At 35.4% G+C, this 22999-nt stretch overlaps 1 protein-coding gene and 1 long non-coding RNA gene across 4 annotated transcripts in view; both read right to left on the bottom strand.

Moving 5' to 3' along the window:
- Positions 1 to 316: 316 nt before the first annotated feature.
- Positions 317 to 1675, bottom strand: LOC143347678 (uncharacterized). The gene is made up of 3 exons (XR_013080653.1): positions 1510 to 1675; positions 735 to 1434; positions 317 to 662 (listed from the first exon to the last, which is right to left on the bottom strand). It is a non-coding gene; the product is annotated as an uncharacterized LOC143347678 (long non-coding RNA).
- Positions 1676 to 4289: 2614 nt separating this feature from the next.
- The window catches only part of LOC143348276 (facilitated trehalose transporter Tret1), a 59042-nt gene continuing 40332 nt past the window's right edge, over positions 4290 to 22999 (bottom strand). For 2 of the 3 annotated variants that reach the window (XM_076778316.1, XM_076778315.1), the window contains exons 3-9: positions 8912 to 9041; positions 8419 to 8554; positions 6834 to 7290; positions 6040 to 6289; positions 5746 to 5952; positions 5493 to 5685; positions 4290 to 5157 (exon numbers count right to left, since the gene is read on the bottom strand). In XM_076778316.1, the coding sequence (XP_076634431.1) occupies positions 4904 to 5157; positions 5493 to 5685; positions 5746 to 5952; positions 6040 to 6289; positions 6834 to 7290; positions 8419 to 8554; positions 8912 to 9041 (1627 nt within the window). In that variant the 3' untranslated portion in view covers positions 4290 to 4903. Of the gene's footprint in view, positions 5158 to 5492; positions 5686 to 5745; positions 5953 to 6039; positions 6290 to 6833; positions 7291 to 8418; positions 8555 to 8911; positions 9042 to 14677; positions 14868 to 22999 lie in introns of those variants that run through there. The other variant, XM_076778314.1, reaches the window with a different exon arrangement.

Below are 22999 nucleotides of genomic sequence, written 5' to 3'. Positions count from 1 at the left end.
AATTTCGAAAGTAGGTCAAGGCCATCGAATCTTAGAAAAATTCCTAGCGCTTTGGGAATCAGGATTTGGCCTTGACCCAGTTTCGAAAGTGGGTCAAGGTCACCGGCATTTCAGAAAACGCTCCGGGCACTTTGGAATTCCAGTTTTAAGTAGAGAAACGGTTTCTTATAACTAAGGGAATAATGGGGAGAGGAAAAGAAAGGTAAAAGTGATGAGAACACATAGAATTCTTTGAAATTATATCATTTATTGTCATAGATTTACATTATACAAAGTTTTAATACATGTACATCATGTTAGAAGTTGTTAACAAAGGTCAGCGTGGTCAGCAGGGGCCAGCAGAGGTCAGCAGAGGGATGCAGAGGCATGCAGAGACTAGCAGGGCCAAGCAGTAGCAAGTTGTAATCGTTATACGTTGCCAGAAGCATCAGGGGTGGTCAGCAGAGGTCAGCAGAGGCTGGGAGAGGCTGACAGTAGCCAGTCGTAATCGTTGTACGTTGCCAGAAATATAAGCGGTGGTCAGCAGAGGCCAACAGTGGCAAGCAGAGATCACCAGGGGCGAATAGTAGCATGTAGTAAGCGTTATATGTTGTCAGAAGCATCAGAGGTGGTCAGCAGCGGTCAGCAGAGACGAGCAGAGGCATGCAGTGGCAAGCAGAAACCTGCAAAGGCAAGCAGAGACTTGTAGGGGCATGCAGTAGTAAGTATTAATCGTTATACATTATCAGAAATACCTGCAGTGGTCAGTAGCGTTCGGCCATGAGCTCCCGGCCGCCGAGGGGTAGAAACGGGGTCGCAGGCGGTTGCGAGTTGGGGCTCGCAGCCCGCCACTAAATGCGGCCCCAGGACGGATGGCGGCGGGATGGAGTGGTCCCGTCCTGCTGCTATGAGACAGAGTGTCTACCGGGGGGACCGTTTGTCCCCCCCGGGGATGGGCGCAAAGCGCAGGCACGGGGAGGGTACCGGAAGAATGCTTCGAGCGATTCCCGGTATCCTCCCAAATCGTGCGGAAGGGTCACAGTGGGGTTTTTAGTGGGTAGGTCCCGCGCCCGTCATTCTACGGGCGCGGGGAATCCCACACAACCCTCCCACCTCTCCCCAAAGAGGTGGGAGGGAGTCTTTCGAAGATTTTCCCCACGACAAAAAAAAAAAAAAAAAAATTATACATTATCAGAAATACCTGCAGTGGTCAGTAGCGTTCGGCAGAGGCCAGGAAAGTTCAGCAGAGACATGCACACGCTGACAGAGATCAGCAAAGACCAACAGAGGTTAGCAGAAGTCAATAGTAATCGTTATAGGTTGTCGGAAATATAAGCGATGGTCAGCAGAGTCCAGCAGAGGCAAGCAGTAATCAGGAGCAGTCAGTAACAGTCGCTGATGGTGTCAAAAGTTGTCGAGAGTTCTGTACTTTTGTCAGCACTGATCATCAGAAGTCTTCAGAGGCAAATAGAAACCAGGAGTAATTTGCAGAGTTCAGTAATGAACTCTAGGAAAGGCAAGTAAAAATACCTGGGCAGTCAAGATTCCGAATCGTATGCCGTTGACGTGAGGTTGGATGTCAGTTGTTCAAGAGCGAGAAGGCAAATGTGAGCCTGCCTCTCTTAACTCCTATGAGACGTGTCCACGGTGCACTCGGCGCTTCGTCTGGCGTCTCTGGTTTGTACCAGAGATGACAGATCACGCGTATGTACGACAGAGGTAAACTGACTGCTCTCCTGACAAAAAGCCCAAGTTTGACGTGGGATAGTTCGTTATTTTCAACGCTAGATGGCGCTTATTTTTCGACCTCAAACCCCCTGGTGCTAAAACGCCCAAGTTTGTCGTCGAATAGTTCGTTATTGTCAACGATAGATGGCGCTTATTTCCCGACCTCAAGCCCCCTGGTGCTAAAACGCCCAAGTTTGTCGTGGAATAGTTCGTTACCTTCAACGCTAGATGGCGCTTATTTACCGACCTCAGGCCCTCTGGTGCTAAAACGTCCAAGTTTGTCGTGGAATAGTTCGTATCGTCCACGCTAGATGGATTTCTCGACAAGCTTGGGCCTTTTAGCACCAGAGGGTTCGAGGTCGGGAAATAAGCGCCATCTATTGTTGAAACCCTGAACTATTCGACGACAAACTTGGGCGTTTTAGCACCAGGGGGTTTGAGGTCGGAAAATAAGCGCCATCTATCGTTGAAAATAACGAACTATTCCTCGACAAACTTGTGTGGCTTTCTCTACTCCCGCGGGGCAGTTCGACGAAGATTATAGAAGTCTAAAACGCGACGGTCACCGCAATCCTTTTTTTACCTGCGTTATGTTTCAACAAAACCTCGTTGAACACTGGAACACCTGACGATGTTAAGATGATAAATTACTTCGTTTGTGGTTTCCAAAAATATGATTTTATTAGAAACGCTTCATGAAATTTTACAATGGTATATATACGCATATAACTGTACGTACATATGTATTGACATAAACGCATTTATACTTAAGAAATACAAGCATGCTGTATTGTACAGTACAAAGTATATTAATATAAAAGCTACTTTGTTCGTATGTTCACGCACACTTATATTACAAATAATCATCGAACAGTCGACAAATAAAGAAAGGCATTTGTCGAGCCAAGAATTTCGAAATAAACTATATAGCATAAATTTATTCTCTTAATAAGTGGATAATCATATGATTCACTTTTCTGCCATAATGATTATCAAAAATTTGATTGCATGTAGAATTTTTATGGACTAATATTTCTTAACAATTCACGGACAAGATAACTGCCTTTGTAAACTCTGTTCGATTACGCACGATTGTTATCGATTATCTTCGCCCAAGACTTAGCGATGCTCTAGATGTTAAATTTGGTCCATCGATTACGACACTATTACAATTTAACAAATGTACGATCGACCAATCGGCGATAGAATATCCGCGGGTTATTCTGAGCGTTAAAACTGACTTTGTTTTATTCTATGGTTTTTCTGTAGATAACTCATATAAAAAAATACTCTGAGTGTTCGATGCAGTGATCGAACATAGACCATAAACAGGCCATTTTAGTACCAACATTCGTATAAAGGTATCGAAAAAGGTTTGCATTTTTACAAATAAGTTATAAAACCCATTTCTATAAATAGATCATTAAATTTAAATAAACACTGTATAAAAGGTCATGACCTTAAGTACCTGTTTAAATGGATGGTTTGCCATAGAAAAAAGCTGTAAGTCCTTCAGTCAAACGTGATAATATAGATGGCGTTTCATAACACAGCGCTTGCGTTTGGATACAAATGTGTCCCTTAAAAGGCGGTTTTTTTGTTTAAACATGTGGAATTCGTTTCGTCCTAATCCTTCGTATTCGAGATAATGGCCTTCGAAAATACGTGGGGTACGCGCGCGCTTAATTCGTATACGCAAAGTGGGCGAAGTTAATTACGAGAAAATGGCGTTGTAGTTTATAAATTATTACCTATATACATTAATCGAACGAATTTTAAGCGGGCGTGAGCGTACCTCACGTATTTTCGAAGTCACTTCGAACGTAGAAGAAAGAAAATTTATTCCACGATTTCGATTGTATTATTCTGCACTGTACAGAAATCGTAGGTCGACGAGTTAAATCGTCGTCAACTTGCGATCTCTGCATAGCACATCCATTCAAATGCAAAATGGGATACTACACTTAAGTATCGCGGATTGTAAAATTTCATTCTTTTTACAAGTACTGTTAAATCACAGCGAAGTTGTAAAATTGATTTTCAAAAAGGAATGCTTTGCCTGCTCGTAAGCGTCTAATGTTTTCTCACGAGACGATACATGACGTAAGAAAGACCTTAACCAACGTTTGTTTCGAACGAAAAACCATCATCTATCTCTTCTACGGTCGTCTGCGCACGTTTGCGCAGAAGACTGTATCAGATCAACGTGTAATACTGTTTTATGTGTCGCGTGTAGAGTCGTTTGATAGTTTTTGGTATAATTATCCCGTTGTCCGAGCAATGTCACGCCATTAGATATCGCGTCGATCTTTCTGTTCTTGTGCGCATGTACGGTCGGCCATTACAATTCTCACAGTACTAAGAGAAGCCATTTTGGATGGTACTGGGGTTGGTGACTTTCTTTTAGAGGGCAAGAATTAATATTAACCGGAGTACATAAATAATTTCGATATTTTCTCGATTACGTGGGATACTTTTCTCTAAAAAATTTTTACGACGTTAGCAACAACCAAATGGGCTCTTCGTTTATCGTGTAACTTCGAGGCGATGATACAAATCCAAACGGTACGTTAACACTTTTGACTGCCAGGTGTCACCACCTACGTATGGGTGACAGTACCTTTTACTATGAAATTAAAACAAATGAAGTCTCGAGTTACGAATTTTAGCGAGGTTGCAAATGTATATACCAAGGCAAATTTAAAGTTATGTAGTTTACAATTGTCTAAAATCAAAGTTTTAGTCTTACAGAGAATACTACGGTTTAGGTCTGGTAGTCAACGTGTTAATTTGTTCATGGTATGCTTCTTTTAAATTGTCACCTTCGTGTTCAAAGTCCTTCTCCTCGAACTAACAGGACGCTAACTAGTCGTTTACACGAACACGATTCAAGCGAAAGCAAAGTTTAATTAGGAGACTATGTAGTCTCACAACGCACTTCATATAGCACCCCTCAATCTCTCTCGACTCTGACACGCTACTACAGACGATACTTAATGAAACCAAGGTGATTGGTGCTTGATTCATATAAAATCTACGCGCGACTAAATCGCGCTCCTATCGTTTCTAAAGGTAACTTCAACTAAAACGTTATCCGCATGTCACATGTAGAATTAGTAGTATACGTACAACTCGGATAGCACCCTATAGCCAGGAATTCTTTGTCGCGGTTCCAGCCCGTGCGAAAGAAGCCTATTTAAACGTTTTGTATTGTTTTCGAATGCGATGGATTCAGCGGCTGCGTGAGAGCAGTGGGACCCTTTCGTTTGTTTCTCCTTCTCGCGCGTTGCTTCCGAGCTTCCGACTTCGCTCCAACGGCCAAGAAATTGTTTTGGAAGTACTCCTCGATCTCGGAAAGCTTCTTGCCATGCGTTTCAGGCAGCAGCAGCCACACGAAAACTACGGCGCCAAGTGAAACGCCGGCGAAGAACCATTGCACAGCGTAGGACCCTTTAAAAAATGATTAAACATCTAAATTACGTTGACGTTTTGGGGATGAAATTACAACTAATAACTCTTTAATCGCAAATAGCGTTTACAGAAATTGACTTGGTCAAGTAAGATGAGGATCGGTACTAACATTCCTCTTGTAAGCAAAAATTACTTGACGACATTGTCTCTTACCGATGGTACTGCATTATTTTTAATCATTATTGAAAATGACTGTTTCAAACTTGTGTACAATGGGTCTGACTAAGATCCCTTAACAATCGAAATGTTTATATCGGTTCTGGTTACGGTTCTGCATCTAAACGTCTATTGTAGGGAATTTGTCAGGTACGTACCACCCAAAAAGCTTTGCAAGCTTCTGTAACTCTGCAGAGCAGCGAACATTAGCATGTTGGCTATCGAGTAACTGATGGAATGAGCTATTCCTCTGATCTCGGTTGGGAATAATTCCGCGGTCATGGTCCATGGAATAGTTAGCATACCGACCATAGACGTGCAAACGTAAAGCAGCAGACAAAGAACAGGTACCTGATGGAACAGAGAAATTAGTTGAAATTGGTCACGGTATTGCTAGATTTTAATGCGTACCCAGTAGCCAGACCGATCGCCGTCCCTAATAAGGAGAGTGAAGTAACCGGAAACGGTCATACAAGCCGCCATTCCCAAGGACGAGACTATACACAACGGGCGTCTCTGGTATCGCCTCAACAGCCACGTGTTCACCATCGAACACAGGAAACGCGTTACACCGACTAGAATCGAGGCCAAGTATTCGTTTACGCCAGCGCCAACTTCCTGAACAGCGGTAATTAAAATTATGAAACGCATATCTGGTTAACGATCACGATTCTCGAGGAAGATTCAGGTACGTCCGTCGCTTACTTGGAACCATGTGACAGCATAGAATAGAGTAATGTAAATTCCGGAGAACTGTTGGAAAAAGAAGAACAGAAAGAGTATCGTCATTGGCTTCCATCCGGTAGGCTTTAAGAATGCTCTCATCTTGTTGGATAGGCCGCCATGTTTGCTCTTCCTCTGCTCGTTAAGTTTGATTTCTTTCTCCTTCATGATCGTTGTCAATTGCGCTTCTGCGGCGGACACTTTCCCTTGTTTTGGTTCATATTTGTACAGCCTGCAAACCAGTTAAAGTAAAATGAAATAATTTACCAAAACAAATAAAATCCTAATACTCAAGCTGCCTAATATAATACCTAATATTAATTATTATTAACGCGTCCACTGCCGCGTTAGTATCATTTTACAGAATTCTATATATCTTTACATGCTTTAGAGGCCCAAATAAGACGAAAACCAAGAATATCAATTTGTTGATTGAGGAACATATCAGACTATTTATTTTACATTGTTCATTCTGGAACTTTTTTGTTTATAATTCGCACAAGTTTGTCTAAATGCTTTTGCAGCCAAACTATATTTGCACCGGACTGTATATGGTTTATCTATTTGATAATGAAGCCATTTTATTCAGAACAAACGAGTGCAACCTTGACTTACACCACTATAATTCTAGTGACAAAGACAAGTCATCTTTCAGTAAAGAATTTTTAATTAAGATTTGAACAATAGTGTTAACATAAATGTTTAAAATTTGTTAACCGGGCCAAGTGACATTCCAACTGTCTATCCAATGTTACTTGTTATGGGTCGTTTCTTACCATTCTAGCGACTTTTTCGCATCCTCCGTTCGACCCTTGGAGACTAGCCACACAGGGGACTCGGGCACGAACAATTCTACCAAAATGATAGGCACGACGGCGTAAATAATGCTGAGCCAGGCTACCAATCTCCAATGTATGTATGCCCCCTTCACGTACGAAAGTACCATTCCAAAAGAGGCCAAAGTCGGCCCGAAAGATATCATCGAACCCCTTAATTCTGGCCGTGCGACCTCGGTGATGTAGACAATAGCAGGAGAAGTTGCTAGAGCAGTGGACAGTCCAGTCAGTAGTCGACCGACCAAGAGCATCGGAATGTTCGTTGAAAGAGCTATGAGAATCCATCCCGCCACGCAGGGAATCGCGCCAAGTTGGAGGGTCCTTAACCTTCCCAATATCTCCATCAGGAAGCCGCCCATTAAGGCACCCACGGGTGTACACACTACCACCACGCTGGCTGAAACATAAATCATTCGTACATTTTTATCTATCTGTTTTAGAACGCAACATGATAGGGACTTCAATGTTTCCAAGAAAACAGAGTTAAACACTTTTGCAACTATCGAGGATCCAATGGCAAGGGCTGCTGCTTATAAGTATGCGCATCTGGACATTATAAAACGTTAATTTGTCTGGAATTACTTTACAGGTTGGATCCTCTACTTCTACATCCCTGAGTTGAATTTCCTCGAAGATATTAAACTAAGAAGCCAGCAAGAAAGTGAAGAGGATGTGATTCTGAAGTGTTTCAAATTTGAACGGTTCCCAAACGTTTAAATAATTTGTTATGCAACTGAAATTACCATCTACACTTTACAACGTTTTAGGTTTAAAATTATATTAATTTGTTGGGTCATTGATGGCCACAACTGGATTACCCAATGATGATAGTTTGGATAGAACTTGGGTACTTAGATTATTACTTATATTTAAACTAGTTTTAATAATAAGATGTAGGTGAATAAAATTGGTATTTCTGACGTTTATTGAAGGTAAAATAAGAAACGACGTTACTCATAGGATGATCGAATACGTCTCCATTTGTCTGTATCTGTTTTGTGAACGCGCCAATTGAGAGAAAGGATTCTGAGAGGAGAAAACTGAAGTGCAATGAGAAGAAAATTTGCTTTACTTCTGACACGTCTGTTTAATACAAAGAAAAGCTGAGATGATCAAAGACCAGATAAAATACTGAGCACAATATAGGGGTGAAAGGCAAAATCATGAAATTTTATTCCATACCAATAACTAAGGAAGCTTGTAATTTCATAATGATGAGTTCAAAGCATTAAAAAGATAACGCCTCTTTAGGCATGATGTACCTTTCTATGGCCTTTCTATGGCCTCCAGAAATGTACCTATGGCTCCTCCCATGGTCTTGCCTAACTATTGTGACATTCCTAGTAATGATTATAACGAGATCATCGAGTGCTCGTCAAACTGTGACAATTATCACTTTGTTCAATGTTAATTCATACACTGGCGTGTCCTCGTTATGATCGATGCACGGTATTCGCGCTTCACTCGTGCTTATGGTCGTTATTCATCGTGCTACCGACTTTGTTAGATCTTGGAAACCGCTCACCTATCCAGGAAGTTTCCTCTTGAGTGGCGTGCAATTCCGCATCCGCGGCCTCCAGGTGAGGAATGAGAATCGCCGAGTACGCCATGCTGAAACCCACCGATATGTGGAAAGTCGCGGCTATGATGCAGGCGGCGATCTACGGAAATATTCGACGAACAAAGAAAATGTTAAAAATAGAGAGAAAAACAAATTTGATTCGCAAGTGACAAATCAAATTTTTAGATTCGTTTTTAATTTACCTGACGTATACATAAATTTCGTTTCCAAGTTACAATTCATCGACGGATTTCTTAAAAGAAACATGAACGTTCGCGAATAAAATTTACTCGACGTTGCTCGAAATTAGGCGAATTTTAAAAGTTAAACCAAATACTTGTTTACGCCATAATTCTGCACGTTCCAAGGAATCAGAAACTAATCTAGTTCTTAACTAGATCTTAACGTGTTAAACATTGTCCTTAAACTTAGATTACAGAGTGGGTTTTCAGTGTACCTCAGGTATGGCATTTTTGATAGTTGTCGTTTCGGTGAAGCCTTTATTGAGGCTTCTGCTCGACACGATCGCATCTTTGAAGCACTCTCTTTCATTTTCTTCGATGTTCTTCGACGCCTCGCGTTCGACACTGAAACAGATACGATAATCTTCGGATAATGGAAACGATATTTCCCAAAATTTCGATTTCTCCCGGATAACTGAAACTAGATTACTGGATAACTGAAACAAAATCTAACCGACATTGTTTCAGTTATCCGGGAAAAATCGAATAACTGAAACTAGATTACTGGATAACTGAAACAAAATCGAATCGACATTGTTTCGGGTATCCGGGAAAAATCTAATATACGAACGAGTAAGACTAGAAATTTCCCATGGACCAAATAGATGTTCTGACTATGAGCATCAGATACGAAAAAAAAGATCAATTATGAAAAGAGTTACGTAAAATTGTTTCGAAAAATACCTGAAGCGTCCGGAACTAGGGGAACACCCCCCTATAATGATTATAATTTGTGAACCAGATCGAATCACCTATTTACACGAACTCTTTCCATAGTTTTTGTGCCCCTCGATGAATTGTTGAAGCGAAGGTCCTCGCGTTAGAATAAAGACTGTACATGTTCTTCTACATAGATTACAATCAGAAATCTTAAATGGTATCACCTGTAATACCTCGGGCTATAAAGGACTTAAATATCTTATAAGAGTTCCTGTTTCTCAATTCCAGATGCAAATAAAATTATTACTGTCTCTAAAGATAGTAAGACGTGTGTATTCTTAAGCGTGATTTACAATTTTTCTTTGTAATCTGCCAATATTTATCACGTAGAAGACACGATGCACGATTATAAAGGGTGTTCAGTCAACCCTGGGAAAAATTTTAATGGGGGATTCTAGAGGCCAAAATAAGATGAAAATCAAGAATACCAATTTGTTGATGGAGGCTTTGTTAAAAAGTTATTAACGATTAAAGTTTCGACCGTACTGAATTTTTTTCTCAAAAATGCGCAAGATTTCGGGGGTATGTCTATTCACCAAAAATAATTGCAATTGACCCCTGCAGATGAAACTAATTTTTTTAGAACGATTTGAAATTTTTCAATTTTGTCGAAAAATTTGTCCACCTATTCTAATTTTTTTCTCGAAAACGCATAAAATTTTTGGGGTATGTCTGTTCACCAAAAATGATTGTAATTGACCCCCACGGCTAACAATATTTTTTTTAGAACGATTTCAAGTACTTTAATTTCGTCGAAAAATTTCACACCTCGAATTTTTTTCTAGAAACTGAGTAGGATTTCGAGGTTATGTCTGTTGACCAAAAATAATTGCAATTGATCCCCGCAACCAAAAATAATTTTTCCAAAACGATTTGAAATTTTTTAATTTTGTCGAAAAATTTCACATGTTTTCGAATTTTTTTCTCGAAAATGAATAGGATTTCGGGGGTATATATAATGACCAAAAATGATTGTAATTGACCCCCGCAACCGAAAATAATTTTTCCAGAACGATTTGAAATTTTTGAATTTAATTGTTAATAACTTTTTAACGAAGCCTCCATCAACAAATTGGTATTCTTGATTTTCTCTAGAATCTCCCATTAAAATTTTCCCCAGGGGTAGCTGAACACCCTGTATACAAGAGTTTAATATTCAAAAGTTGTTCGATTTAAACGTTGTAGCTTAAGTATTTTCAAAAATGGTTTTCAAATTTGAATTCGCTGAAAATAATTGACTCGTAAAGTTTTCTTTTATTTATTCGTTTATTTACATAATTCTGTTTATTTAGATAAACTTTTATTCGTAAAATACGAAGACCGAATGACGAATAACGATTATCATAATAATTTCATAGATATTTAAAAAATTGAAGATACATATTTATTCGTGTAACGTTTAACTCTGATTAAATCTATAATTTTCTAGATCGCCTTTCGTAACGATGACATCACGCGAGCCAGTTTATCGAGCACGTGTGATGTTTACGTCTATTCTGTTAATTGTGAATAGATTTATGGCAGCTGGCGATTTATTGCGACAAGTTGTTGCAACTTAAATCGACCGATGACCGGGAACAAGTTGAAACACTTTGAATGTCGTTTAAAAGACAGACGGGTTTAAGAGGATTACGTCAGCTCGTCGATGACAAAGTAAAAGATACTCTTTGCGAATATTTTCATAACAAAGCGATACATGCTATCGAAATGACTTTTTTTTACTACGAGTAAAACATATAATAAACTTTAAAAAGAAACTTTTATGTGCACGTTCGACGCGAGGAAACGGAACGGCGTTGATCTTAAAGCTATTCCAACAGTTTTTTAAAAGCAAACTTGAGCAATATTATTATTTTTAAACATATTCTATTTCGTATAAGAAATTAAAGCATTCATTACAGGCTACATTTACATTATTTTTATTATTTTATTGACCTAATATAAAAATGGAAATAAATAAAAGTCGTAGATTATATAATTTAGTTAAAAATATGTCGAGGAATGCAGTGGCCTTTTTCATTTCCTAAAAGTTACGCTATGTAATCTTAGAATATCATTAAACTAATAATAAGCCGTAACAAAATGTTTGAACGCCATATTTTTCTCATTCTATAGATTCTATTTTACATCATTTCTGAAAACTGAAGATTATGATTTTATAAACAAAATTATATGTTCGATTTGTTTTTTGCCATAAAAGTGATGCAACTCCTTAACGAGCAACGTCGATGCAATTTTTATGATAAAGAGGATTTAACGACTCTCGGTTGCGTGTTACTGCGTTAAAATTTTTTGCTTGCTTTGTACTTTCACGCGGGAAAACTTGGTACGAACATGGCGAAGAGAAGAAGTTGGCAACGAATGAAAAATGTGAGGTTGGTAGTATGGCGGTACGCGAGAAGATCGGAGAAGGCGTGTATGTCGAGTTTTATTGAGAGTTTATAATACCACCCAATGTATCTCGAAATATACGTATATCTTGACGTGTTAAACAATTGTTATTTCACCAGAATCCACCACATATTCCTCGTCTCAAAATATTTTAAAGGAGATTTTTCATGAGACGACATTAACACGAATTATTCTCGCTAGCAATTGTAACTGGGGAAAATAGTTCTTGTTCGAACCCTAACTCGACGTAATTAAGTGTCCCGGGGAATTAACTCGCGTTAATTCGAAGGTTTCAAATGAATCTAATAGTTCTTTAAACGCACGATACTCAACGAGAACTTCTAATGCGAATGTATATTTCCTCATGAGAGGGATCATCTGTTTCAATTAAATTTAATCCGTTTGCTACGGGCAAGCACTGTCGGGACGATTAATTTTATCGATCGAGCAAGAAATTGCAAAGGCGAGCGTTATGTAATTCTCTCTGTCAACTGTATAATTAAATGACACAAAGAAACATCTTGTCGTTATTGTCGCGTAACAAAAAGAAATAATACTCGAATAATAGGGAAATGTAGAATAAAATGGATAATGTTGGCACAACTGTTACAAACTACCAAATTAAATTTTCCCTCGTTAATAATGATCGTCGGTAACGAAATAAAGAATTTCGATCATTTATAACGGTACTTTTTATAACTAAAAACATTTTGGTCGAGAAAATAATTGTTATTCTGTAACTTTCCTTTATTTTTTATGTAAGTTATGGTCCTCGATGACACGGGATTAAAATCAAAATTTCAGTAAAATTGATTCAAGTTTTCTGATAGTGCGTCGATTTTAGTAAAATAAACCGTACCACGTCAGAGTCCAAAAAATTAAATTTGACTTTCTATTTTCGTGCGCGGCCATGCTTTGGAATTATGGCAACGTCGCACTTTTAGGAATTCGATGACCCGCGGTGTGAATTTTTCACAAAATGATGTAATTTCTCACAAGATTTTTATTGCTTCAAAAATACAGCATCACGTATTTTATATTATTATTATTATTGCGCATAATCCTCGCTTTGCGGCTTGGGATGACTTCCGGTTACAATGTTCAACTTAAATTAATTTAATCTATCCTAATTGCAACCACCCTAACTTATCCATTCTAGCTAACACAAAATTTGAATATTCTTATATATTATATATAAAAACTAACTAAAAATTAATGTAAAACTAAAAACTAAAAACCTTCGGTAACATCACGTGTTTTATACATAAACGAATACGTTTTAGAATTCATTCAGTCTTTATTATTATCTTAATTAGTGTGTCAATGGAAACAATATTACATACAGGGTGTTCCGCCAACCCTGGAGAGAAATTTTAATGGGGGATTCTAGAGGCCAAAATAAGACGAAAATCAAGAATACCAATTTGTTGATGGAGGCTTCGTTAAAAAGTTATTAACGTTTAAAATTCCGAACGTATTGAATTTTTTTCTCGAAAATGCGTAAGATTTCGGGGTTATGTCTATTCACCAAAAATGATTGTTATTGACCCTCACAGCTAACAATATTTTTTTCAAAACGATTTGAAATATTTTAATTTCGTCGAAAAATTTCACACCTTCTCGAATTTTTTACTCGAAAATGCGTAGGATTTCGGGGGTATGTCTATTCACCAAAAATGATTGTTATTGACCCCCACGGCTAACAATATTTTTTTCAGAACGATTTGAAATATTTTAATTTCGTCGAAAAATTTCACACCTTCTCGAATTTTTTACTCGAAAATGCGCAAGATTTCGGGGGTATGTCTATTCACCAAAAATGATTGTTATTGACCCCCACAGCTAGCAATATTTTTTTCAGAACGATTTGAAATATTTTAATTTCGTCGAAGAATTTCACACCTTCTCGAATTTTTTACTCGAAAGTGCGCAAGATTTCGGGGTTATGTCTATTCACCAAAAATGATTGTTATTGACCCCCACAACTAACAATATTTTTTTCAGTACGATTTGAAATTTTTGAATTTAATTGTTAATAACTTTTTAACGAAGCCTCCATCAAGAAATTGGTATTCTTGATTTTCGTATTATTTTGGCTTCTATAATCTCCCATTAAAATTTTTCCCAAGTGTGGCCGAACACCCTGTATATTCCAGAATTTTAGAGAAATAGTATATTTTTACTATTAACTTGCTGATTTCGGTGGATACATTTTTATAAAACATTTGAAAATAAAAAATGTGGAGGTGCAATAATCTATAGAAATATACCTATATAAAGCAATATTGTTATCTAATAATTATTAACAACTTATTTTTGCAATTGATGGACTTTCCATATCAAATTTATAATTGAAAATTTTACATTATTTTGTTCGTGAAATATTGCGTCTTTCTTCCTTCAACTTCGTCATCTTCATCATACGAATATAAATCTGTCGAACTGTTTGTCGAACACGTGATCTGTAACGTTAACACTTCTAATAAAGATCCAAAATGGTGGATTAAAACTCTGATATATAAAATACTCGATTATTTTGATATGAAAAGCCCAACAAATTATTATTTTAACGCCAAGAAACAGAGTTTCTTAAAAAAAAGAAAAAGAACTGAAGTTGAAATGTCAATAATCGAATAAACAAATAAAACTCTTTCGTTGAGAATCACCAATCGTCAACTGACTGTCTAATAATAATTGATCAAGATCAAACTAAATCGTCGATCGATCGTTCGAAACAGATTAACGAGTGGCACTGTTTTCCTTTCAAGTTACTCTCGAATAAAAATGGCCGGGATTACGTAAATGTGCAAACGTCTGGTACAGAAACCAATGATGTAATGGTATTTGTTGTCAACGAGAGGGTTACGTACTGTGCGTAAATGGTAGGAGAGTCGTACATCTGTATGTACACTGCAACTACCGGAGGAATTGTTATACTCTCTTACGGTATCTAATCCTCCTGGGCAAACTTTCTTTTTGCAAATAACGCATCTGTCGTTATCATAACTCGACCGAGCTTCCGTTCGATAAACAAATTCTCATGCGATCGCGTTCGACATACTGACTACTCTTGTGAATGTTATTTAAAAAGAAGGCATACCACGAACAGATTAAGCATTCTCTAAGAATAGAAGCTCTAAACGGATGTACGATCATAGCGCTGGCCTTACTTTGTCGCTCTGACCGTGAAATAAAGAGGCAGATACAATTTTCAGATAGTATATTATGTGCAGATTCTAAATTTACCGGTAATTCGACAAAATTACCGACCAATATAATATGTCGATAACTTGCCGACAGTATTTAAGATATAGAAAATATAAAAATCAATATTTTAAAAAGAACTAAAACTAAAAAAACAATATTTTAAAAAGAACTAAAACTAAAAAATCAATATTTAAAAAAGAAATAAAACTATTCTGAGCATATAGAATTATGTAACACAAAATACATATGTATATGCATTAGCAAACTCTAGACATGCGATGCTTGTTATTGCGACATTGTGAAAACACAAATCGCAATGTTTCGATTCGAAAGGAAAGAAAAGACGAGATAGTGGTGGCGAAAAATACTTTTCTTCGTCTGCATTTACATACATTGGTACGATAAATCTGGCAAGTATTTAGTTTCTCCATTACGAACCTTGCAAATGCAACTTTTATTGTATGTTTCTAAGGAAAATGTTTTTAAAGAAAATATAAAATGCGTACACGGACTCTATTACTATATTTAATTTAACTATCGGTAAAAAAGAAATGCATTATCGGTAAATCTTTGGACCTATTTCTTTTGATTTACCGACAAACCGATAAACCGACTTACCTACTGGTATTATAATCACTAGTGAGATTTAAGTAATATTTTCAAGTCCTGTACACGTACAAACAAGGTTCTAGGGGTGTTTTCAGCCCTTCAAAGAAATTCTAATCTTTCATATGTTCGCTAATATCTCTTAAACTACAAGAGACATTGAAAAAAGGTTAAAGACAAAATGTTATAGTTTATAATGCTCTACATGATTGTGATAAAAAATTAAACAAAAAAAAAGATTTTTCTTGAAAAAATCTCCATCACTCGAAGGTCATCTTCGTTTCTTGAAAGTTATTGCAAATATAAAGAATTGGTATACACTATCATGTCGATCATAATAAACAATAAAAAAAAAGCTGCATTTTCTACGCGTTTAAATGAGATTAAATATCGTCGGCAGTAGAAAAGATGCGACTTATCACGAGGATTATAATCTACGAAAAATTGCAGACGATTTCGATGACGATGATTAGTAAGTTTATGAGTATACTATCTCTCTGATCGAAGATACCAATTCTAGCGTTAATTTCTTTTCCTCCATTTTCAAAACGTGTTTGAAGACGCTCCAATCACGTTTTGTTTATTAAAAAGAAATATATTTTTCATTCTCCAACCCCTCTCAATCCTCTTCTGGGTCGAATTGGAAAACGAATATATGTTCAAATGTATAAAAAATGAAGAAAACATCACTCGATACAATTTAAAACACAGCATTTCTCAAAACAGTATACTTTTGACGAGAAGTCGTATCGTTCTGAAATTTACAAATATAAATATTTACAAAATTATAATCAACCGTTATTTACTATTCTAGCTAGTTAATTTAAAAATGTATTTTGTTTATCACGTGAATAATAAGCTTTCTTAAGCGTATATTTCACAGTTGTAAAAGGTTATCAACATGAATCATTCCGTCGGTAATAAAATATTGATACTCTTTTCAATTCCTGTGAAATTGAATAATTTCTAAGTAATCTAAATTTCCATTTCAGTATTTAATTTATACGATACACGTTTTAAAATCGTTTAAATATTTATGAGGTAAACAATTCTTAGGATCGATGGAAGTAGCTGTAAAAATAAATAATCAACTTTTTACTTGTCACCTCTGCATTATTATTTTTTTTTTTATAAAAATACACTTTTCGCAATATTTGATATTATTTGAATTCTTCAGGATTTAAGTAAATGTACTACTGTACGTATTAAATTCTTGATCGTTAATCTAAACTAAACAATTATCGAGACATTTGTGAAAGTTTATCTTTCATTCGTTGTTTGAAATTTTTATGTAGATAAGAAGTTCGTCCATCTCCGGTTTTTAAAACCGATCGACGCAGAAAACAATATTTGCGTTAGATTTTATCGCCAATTAGATGGAATTCGCGATACGAGAAAAGAAAAAAACGGAACACGTGTTTAACGGACACTTCGTTACATGACGTGGCTAGTACGATAATTAAATCGATGAGATAAGATAAAAAAGACATTAAGCGACAACGTTCGAACAGTTTTATTCATGATTCGATTGCACGCGTGCAATTCTGTGTTTGGCGCCAATTATCATTAAAAAAACCACGTATACATACTTTATACATGCATATTAAAAATATATTTCAATAATAGAAAAGATATTCGGTCAGCCGTCAAGACAGACCAATCTTACATGTATGAAATATATATTTTTAATAATATTATTATAATATAAATATTTAATTAGTTGCCTTTCGTGTTTCATAATTTCACGCAAACCTTTTGGCATATTAGGTGTAATTTTTGTTTAATATTTTTCTTATACATTTCCATACCTCTAATAATCACTTTTTCTACCTACTCACTGTCGATTTCTCTTAAAAATTAGTCGGACAATTGGGATCCCTAGTATTGCACTCTTTCATGTTTAATTGCAACTCGAAGGTCAGCTTTTGGTATGCCTAGCAATGATTAACAAATCGAAGTTTCAAAAGGCATAACTTTCCAACGTTAAAAATTCAAAAGTCAAACTTACGATAAATGACACTGTTATGCAACCATTCTAACAGAAAACTTACTATCTGCACGTTTAAACTAAACATTCGAGGTTATCGAATGCAGGTTAAACTTCTTTCATATCCGCATTACTCGCAGAACTGACGTTCTTGAGGATCTTATTTATCAACCATCGTGCATATTTATGTAGTTTTTTTTACAAATCACATGATTCAGGTAGCTCAACTTTAAAATAGAGAGGCTTGAATTTGTTAACAACCAACATACACGATTCTTACGTGTTACTTCTTCATTTTTAAATTTGATTTTTTACATTTTCGAGGAAGTTTGATTTTCGTTTCGTCGATGCGATTTCAGGAATTAGTGGGGATGAATCCACGAACAGTATCGAGGAAGAAACTAGCGAACATTAACGAGGGATCTAATTGTAAATGCAACATTGCCATATATGTATACCATTTAACGATTGCATTCGTCATACTCCAACATTCTAAGTCATTTGTTATTGATAAGTGTCAGTTTTTTTTTTTTTATCTCCGTGACCGTAAACGAAAAGAAAAAAATTATGAATTTTTAAAGATCGTATTGTTGCATTTTTTATTATACTGTATTACCATTTTTGATCAAATTACTTTAATGTTACATTCGACTAATGCACCCTACAATACCAATTGTAAGGCATTCTCATACGTTGATTACTAATAATAAGGTTTGATGGAAGTTTTTTTTAACAATAAAACAAATATACTTTTGACGTAATTGTTTACACCTTTATTTTACGTTATTCGATTAAAATATACAAGAGGTTCCCAGAATAAAGTATTTGATAACGCATCGTTCGAAGTTCAACAACGAGCGTGCAAGATGTACGTATCAGTAAAAAGTATTGAAACGCTGTATTGTCCAAAATTGAGTTTTGTACTACAATTTAAAGCAATATTTTAAACGTATAATTTAGTATAAACCTCTTCTCGATTTAACACTTCCACCCCTTCTTCTACAAAATTTATTTGATTTTTTATTAAAATGTAGTTCAACGCTTTTCGTTAAAACGTTGAAATTTTTAAATTGTTTACCCTGGAAATTGTGTTTTATTTCTAACAAGGTTCAGTTTCATTATATGGAATTCCAGAACTTCGAGAGCTGTGACACAATATCTATTTCTTTCAAGTTTCTGAGAATTATTGATTTTAATTTAAAATATCAGAAATCCCTATATGAAACTGATAATTTTTTTCTTTATTTTCCTATTAAATTACAAATTTTATCTTCATCACTTTTACAGAGTATCGAACGATACCAATTTTTTTATGAGATGATCTGATATCTGTACATTTATCATTCGTTCAGAATGATTCACAAAAATCCTTAGAAGAATCTGACTTGCATCAATATTTCTAGCGACGTACAGTGTGGTAAACAATGGATGAAAATCGAAAAACCCTATACATTTGTAGGAATCGAGGAAAAATAGGGCACACGGACGCCGGGGTTTCGAACCTGCGATCTTCAGATTACTAGCCAATCGTCCTACTCACTGAGCTAACCCACCCGTTCTTAGCCTGATGTTAATGATTCCTTTTCTCTTATAAATATGGAGAATCTACATATTTAAATCTTGTTATACTATTACAATTCTTCCTTTAAAAAACCCGCGTTACGAAACAAATTAATTTTGTTTACTCGTCCACGTGGATCACTAAATTTCCACTGAAAAATTGTTGACTGTAGCTGTAACTTTATTAAAAGAGAGGGTTCATTTTAACGGGTGGAGTCTCTGCTTAAAAATTTGTTAAATAACTTTTTATTTTAACTCGCGAGACAGAAAGCGGTCACCGGTGACCGTCGCGGTACTCAACGTATTAAGGGGTGTTTAAAAAATATTTGCCGTTGGCAAAAATATGTTTGACCATATGTACGCTTTCAAAAACCGAAATTGGAACACCAGTTACGTATCGTGGAGTAACAGTGATTGTCCTACTCACTGGTGGATTGTAAATTGACCCAGAAGTGGATCGCCTACCGGTATAGTGGTATTTCCTATATCATAGCAGAAGAATGCTACCGGTTTCGATCGACTCCTTTAACGAGCCTTTGTAACGCGCTGGTCAGACGATTTTAATTATTAGGTACCTCGATATACTACAAACTTCAAATAATCGCGACTTTCCTGCAATGTAATTTCATTCAACAAAACAGCAATCAATGCTGCAATCTTTTCCCAATATCCTACAAATTTTTACATTTCAATTATCGTAAAGATCTTTAGTTATTTTCTATCAAAAATTTGACCTAGTAACGAAAAGGAAAAAATAATTAGTTAATTGCTTTTCGCTAACGTTGTTCCAAAAGATATCACTACGATAGTGGAGTCATTATTTCACGATTGCACTTGTAAACCAATTATCAAATATCTATGACCAATTTTGATATCGTTCAAATTATTCCAAACAAAGTCAATAATTAAGTTGCCCTTTTGCATCGATGAATTAATGAGTTAATTGCATTACAGTGTCTGACACACTATCTGAATGCCATTCAAATTAATGTATTGCGTGTAACAATTACTTAACCTCACTTTTCCTAGTTCATAGTTCACTAAATCATCGATAACTTTCGACAGTGAAAGCTATCGATAATTATTAATTGTTCTTCCCCATTTAACCTCACTTTTCCTAGTTCGTAATTCACTAAAAACATCGATAATTATCGATTGTTCTTCCCCATTTAACCTCACTTTTCCTAGTTCGTAATTCATTAAAAACATCGATAACTTTCGACAGTAAAAGCTATCGATAATTATTAATTGTTCTTCCCCATTTAACCTCACTTTTCCTAGTTCGTAGTTCACTAAAAACATCGATAATTATCGATTGTTCTTCCCCCTTTAACCTCACTTTTCCTAGTTCGTAATTCATTAAAAAAATCGATAACTTTCGACAGTAAAAGCTATCGATAATTATTGATTGTTCTTCCCCATTTAACCTCACTTTTCCTAGTTCGTAATTCACTAAAAACATCGATAACTTTCGACAGTAAAAGCTGTCGATGTTTATCGATTGTTCTTTCCCACTAATGGACGTATAATCGTTGAATTGAAGAACCGTCTTCTTGTCGCGTCCGAAAATAAAAATACGAACCGATTTACACTGGCGAAACTGGTTTCAGAGAGGCCTAATCTTCCTATTGTTCTCTCGACCAAACTGCGTATTTCCGTTCGGCTCCACTTTAAAAAAATATCGATCGAACCTCGTCGGAATTGCGGCTGAGAGTAACTTGCCCAATTTTTCTATATTCTAATACTAGAATCCGTGTAATTTTATAACAATTTCTATGAAATCCATTTAATAAATTATACGCTTTGTATTTTAATTTGTTAAATGTTTCTTAAAGATTATGAAGAAATTATTCGTACATCGAATAATTTCAACAAAGAGATCGTACGATAGATTTATTTTTTTAGAAAAATACCATGTAAACAAAAATAAAAGACTTGAACTCTTTAAGGAAATATTCAGAAAATTTTATAAATTACAAATATTTTAAACTATTCCGTTGGTATTATTCTTGAATTATTTATTATTCTTTTTCTCTCGTATTTAAAAATAAATAATTTTATTTATACTAAAGGACTAGTGCAATTAAAATTAGAATGATGTAGATTCGTTGGTTCTAGAAAGCAATCAATGCATAGTACTTATTTCTGAAACGTAAATTAACTTCGATTTCTGTTTGAAACACTTTCCAGATTTTTTACAAAATACTCATAACTTTAAATTTCTTTAAAATCCTTTCTATTATTGTTCGTGACTTATTTGATAATAATTATTCTTTATAAATTTGAACAATATTGATTTAAATAATTTGTCTGAATAAACTGTCATCGTTAACTATTTTCGTAACAGCCACGAGCATTTTCGTTTCTTACATTTTTTTGTTTCATCGAAGTTTATTAATAAACGCAATTGTATACAATTTTTGAAAAATTATAAATAGATACTTTTTGTTCTGTTACGTATCGCAGATAACATTGTACGTTTTTGAATTTAAAATTGTTTGGACTTCCCAGAGCACTTGGGAGGTAATCTTAGATTACAACTTAATCCTAAAATTGAACAGATGGTAACAAACTTGTCTGGCCATGAGTCAACGTTTCATTCCATCACATTTGGGGCCTCTTCGCGAATTTCATCGATTAAAAGTTTAAGGTTAGGTTAACGTGTGTTTTAACCCTTAAAATAGCATCGTTGTTTTAAAACAAAATAAATTTATAATCGTTATTTGCAATTGGAAAAAAACAACATTTTTCTCGAAAAAATAATTGTTTTTTCTATAAAAATGTTGGAAATGTTTCTCATTCCCATGTTGGCAAACGTGCACACCATCTTTTTGAATAACAATCGAATAGAGTTCTGTAACATGTATGCAACGATTCGTGCGATATTAAACATAACCTAAAAAGTAGATGCGTCGTTTTTATTGTAATAAAATTCTAATCCTATAACATATGCTACAAAAACTTTATTCTTGCAGTTATAACCTACGACTAACTTTTTCCTGACTTGATCATACAGTATGATCAAAAAAAAATATTCAAAATATTCCGATCAGATTCGTTTAGGTTCTACTTCCAAGGACAGTCGAGAAATCACAATAATGCGCGTCGTTACGACAGACAATATCATTCGCTGAATTTTTCATCACACCGATGCATAGTAGGCTAGATTTGAAATTTATATTTCTTAGGTTACCAACCATGCGTTTAAGTATTAGTGGCTACTGCAGTCTAGAATTTCGAAAGAATCGATTTTTTAAAACATTTCGATTCAACAATTTTTAATATATTTACTATTACTTGTTACATCTGAAACTTTTTCTCTGTGTTCTCTAACCTTTCTACACTTATGATTTGCAAAATATGCAACTGTAATATAGAATGTTCACAAGCAGTGGTCCTTAAATTTCAAATTTTAAGAGAAATTTTAAATGCATTTTTCTCAAGACATTTTAAGATCTAGTTTTTTATTTTTTTTTTTTAACCTGCTGAACGCATGAAAAAAATTAAAAAATATAAATTCAGAATTTAAAGTTTCGCTATATTTTTATTTACTTTCTCCCCCTTTGTATCAAATTTAACCGTGGCTGAAATGGTGGAAGTAAACGAAGCTATTAAACACGAAACTACAATAGCCACCAATTTGTAATATTTCTCGATGAAAAAATTACTGTGCATACTTATAAGATAAATAAACATATCCAGAAAATCTTAATACACAATAGCCTACCTATAGTTAAAAAAAAAAAAATCAAGACCGACTAACATTAAATGAGAGAGGAAAATTTGACAATGTTAATTCCTCCAACATAAAAGAATCATCGAAATCTAAATT

Source organism: Colletes latitarsis, chromosome 11, assembly GCF_051014445.1.
Source record: "Colletes latitarsis isolate SP2378_abdomen chromosome 11, iyColLati1, whole genome shotgun sequence".
In the NCBI taxonomy this organism is placed as follows: domain Eukaryota; kingdom Metazoa; phylum Arthropoda; class Insecta; order Hymenoptera; family Colletidae; genus Colletes; species Colletes latitarsis.
The sequence above is the reverse complement of the archived record's forward strand: the minus strand, read 5'-3'. Positions and strand labels throughout refer to the sequence as shown.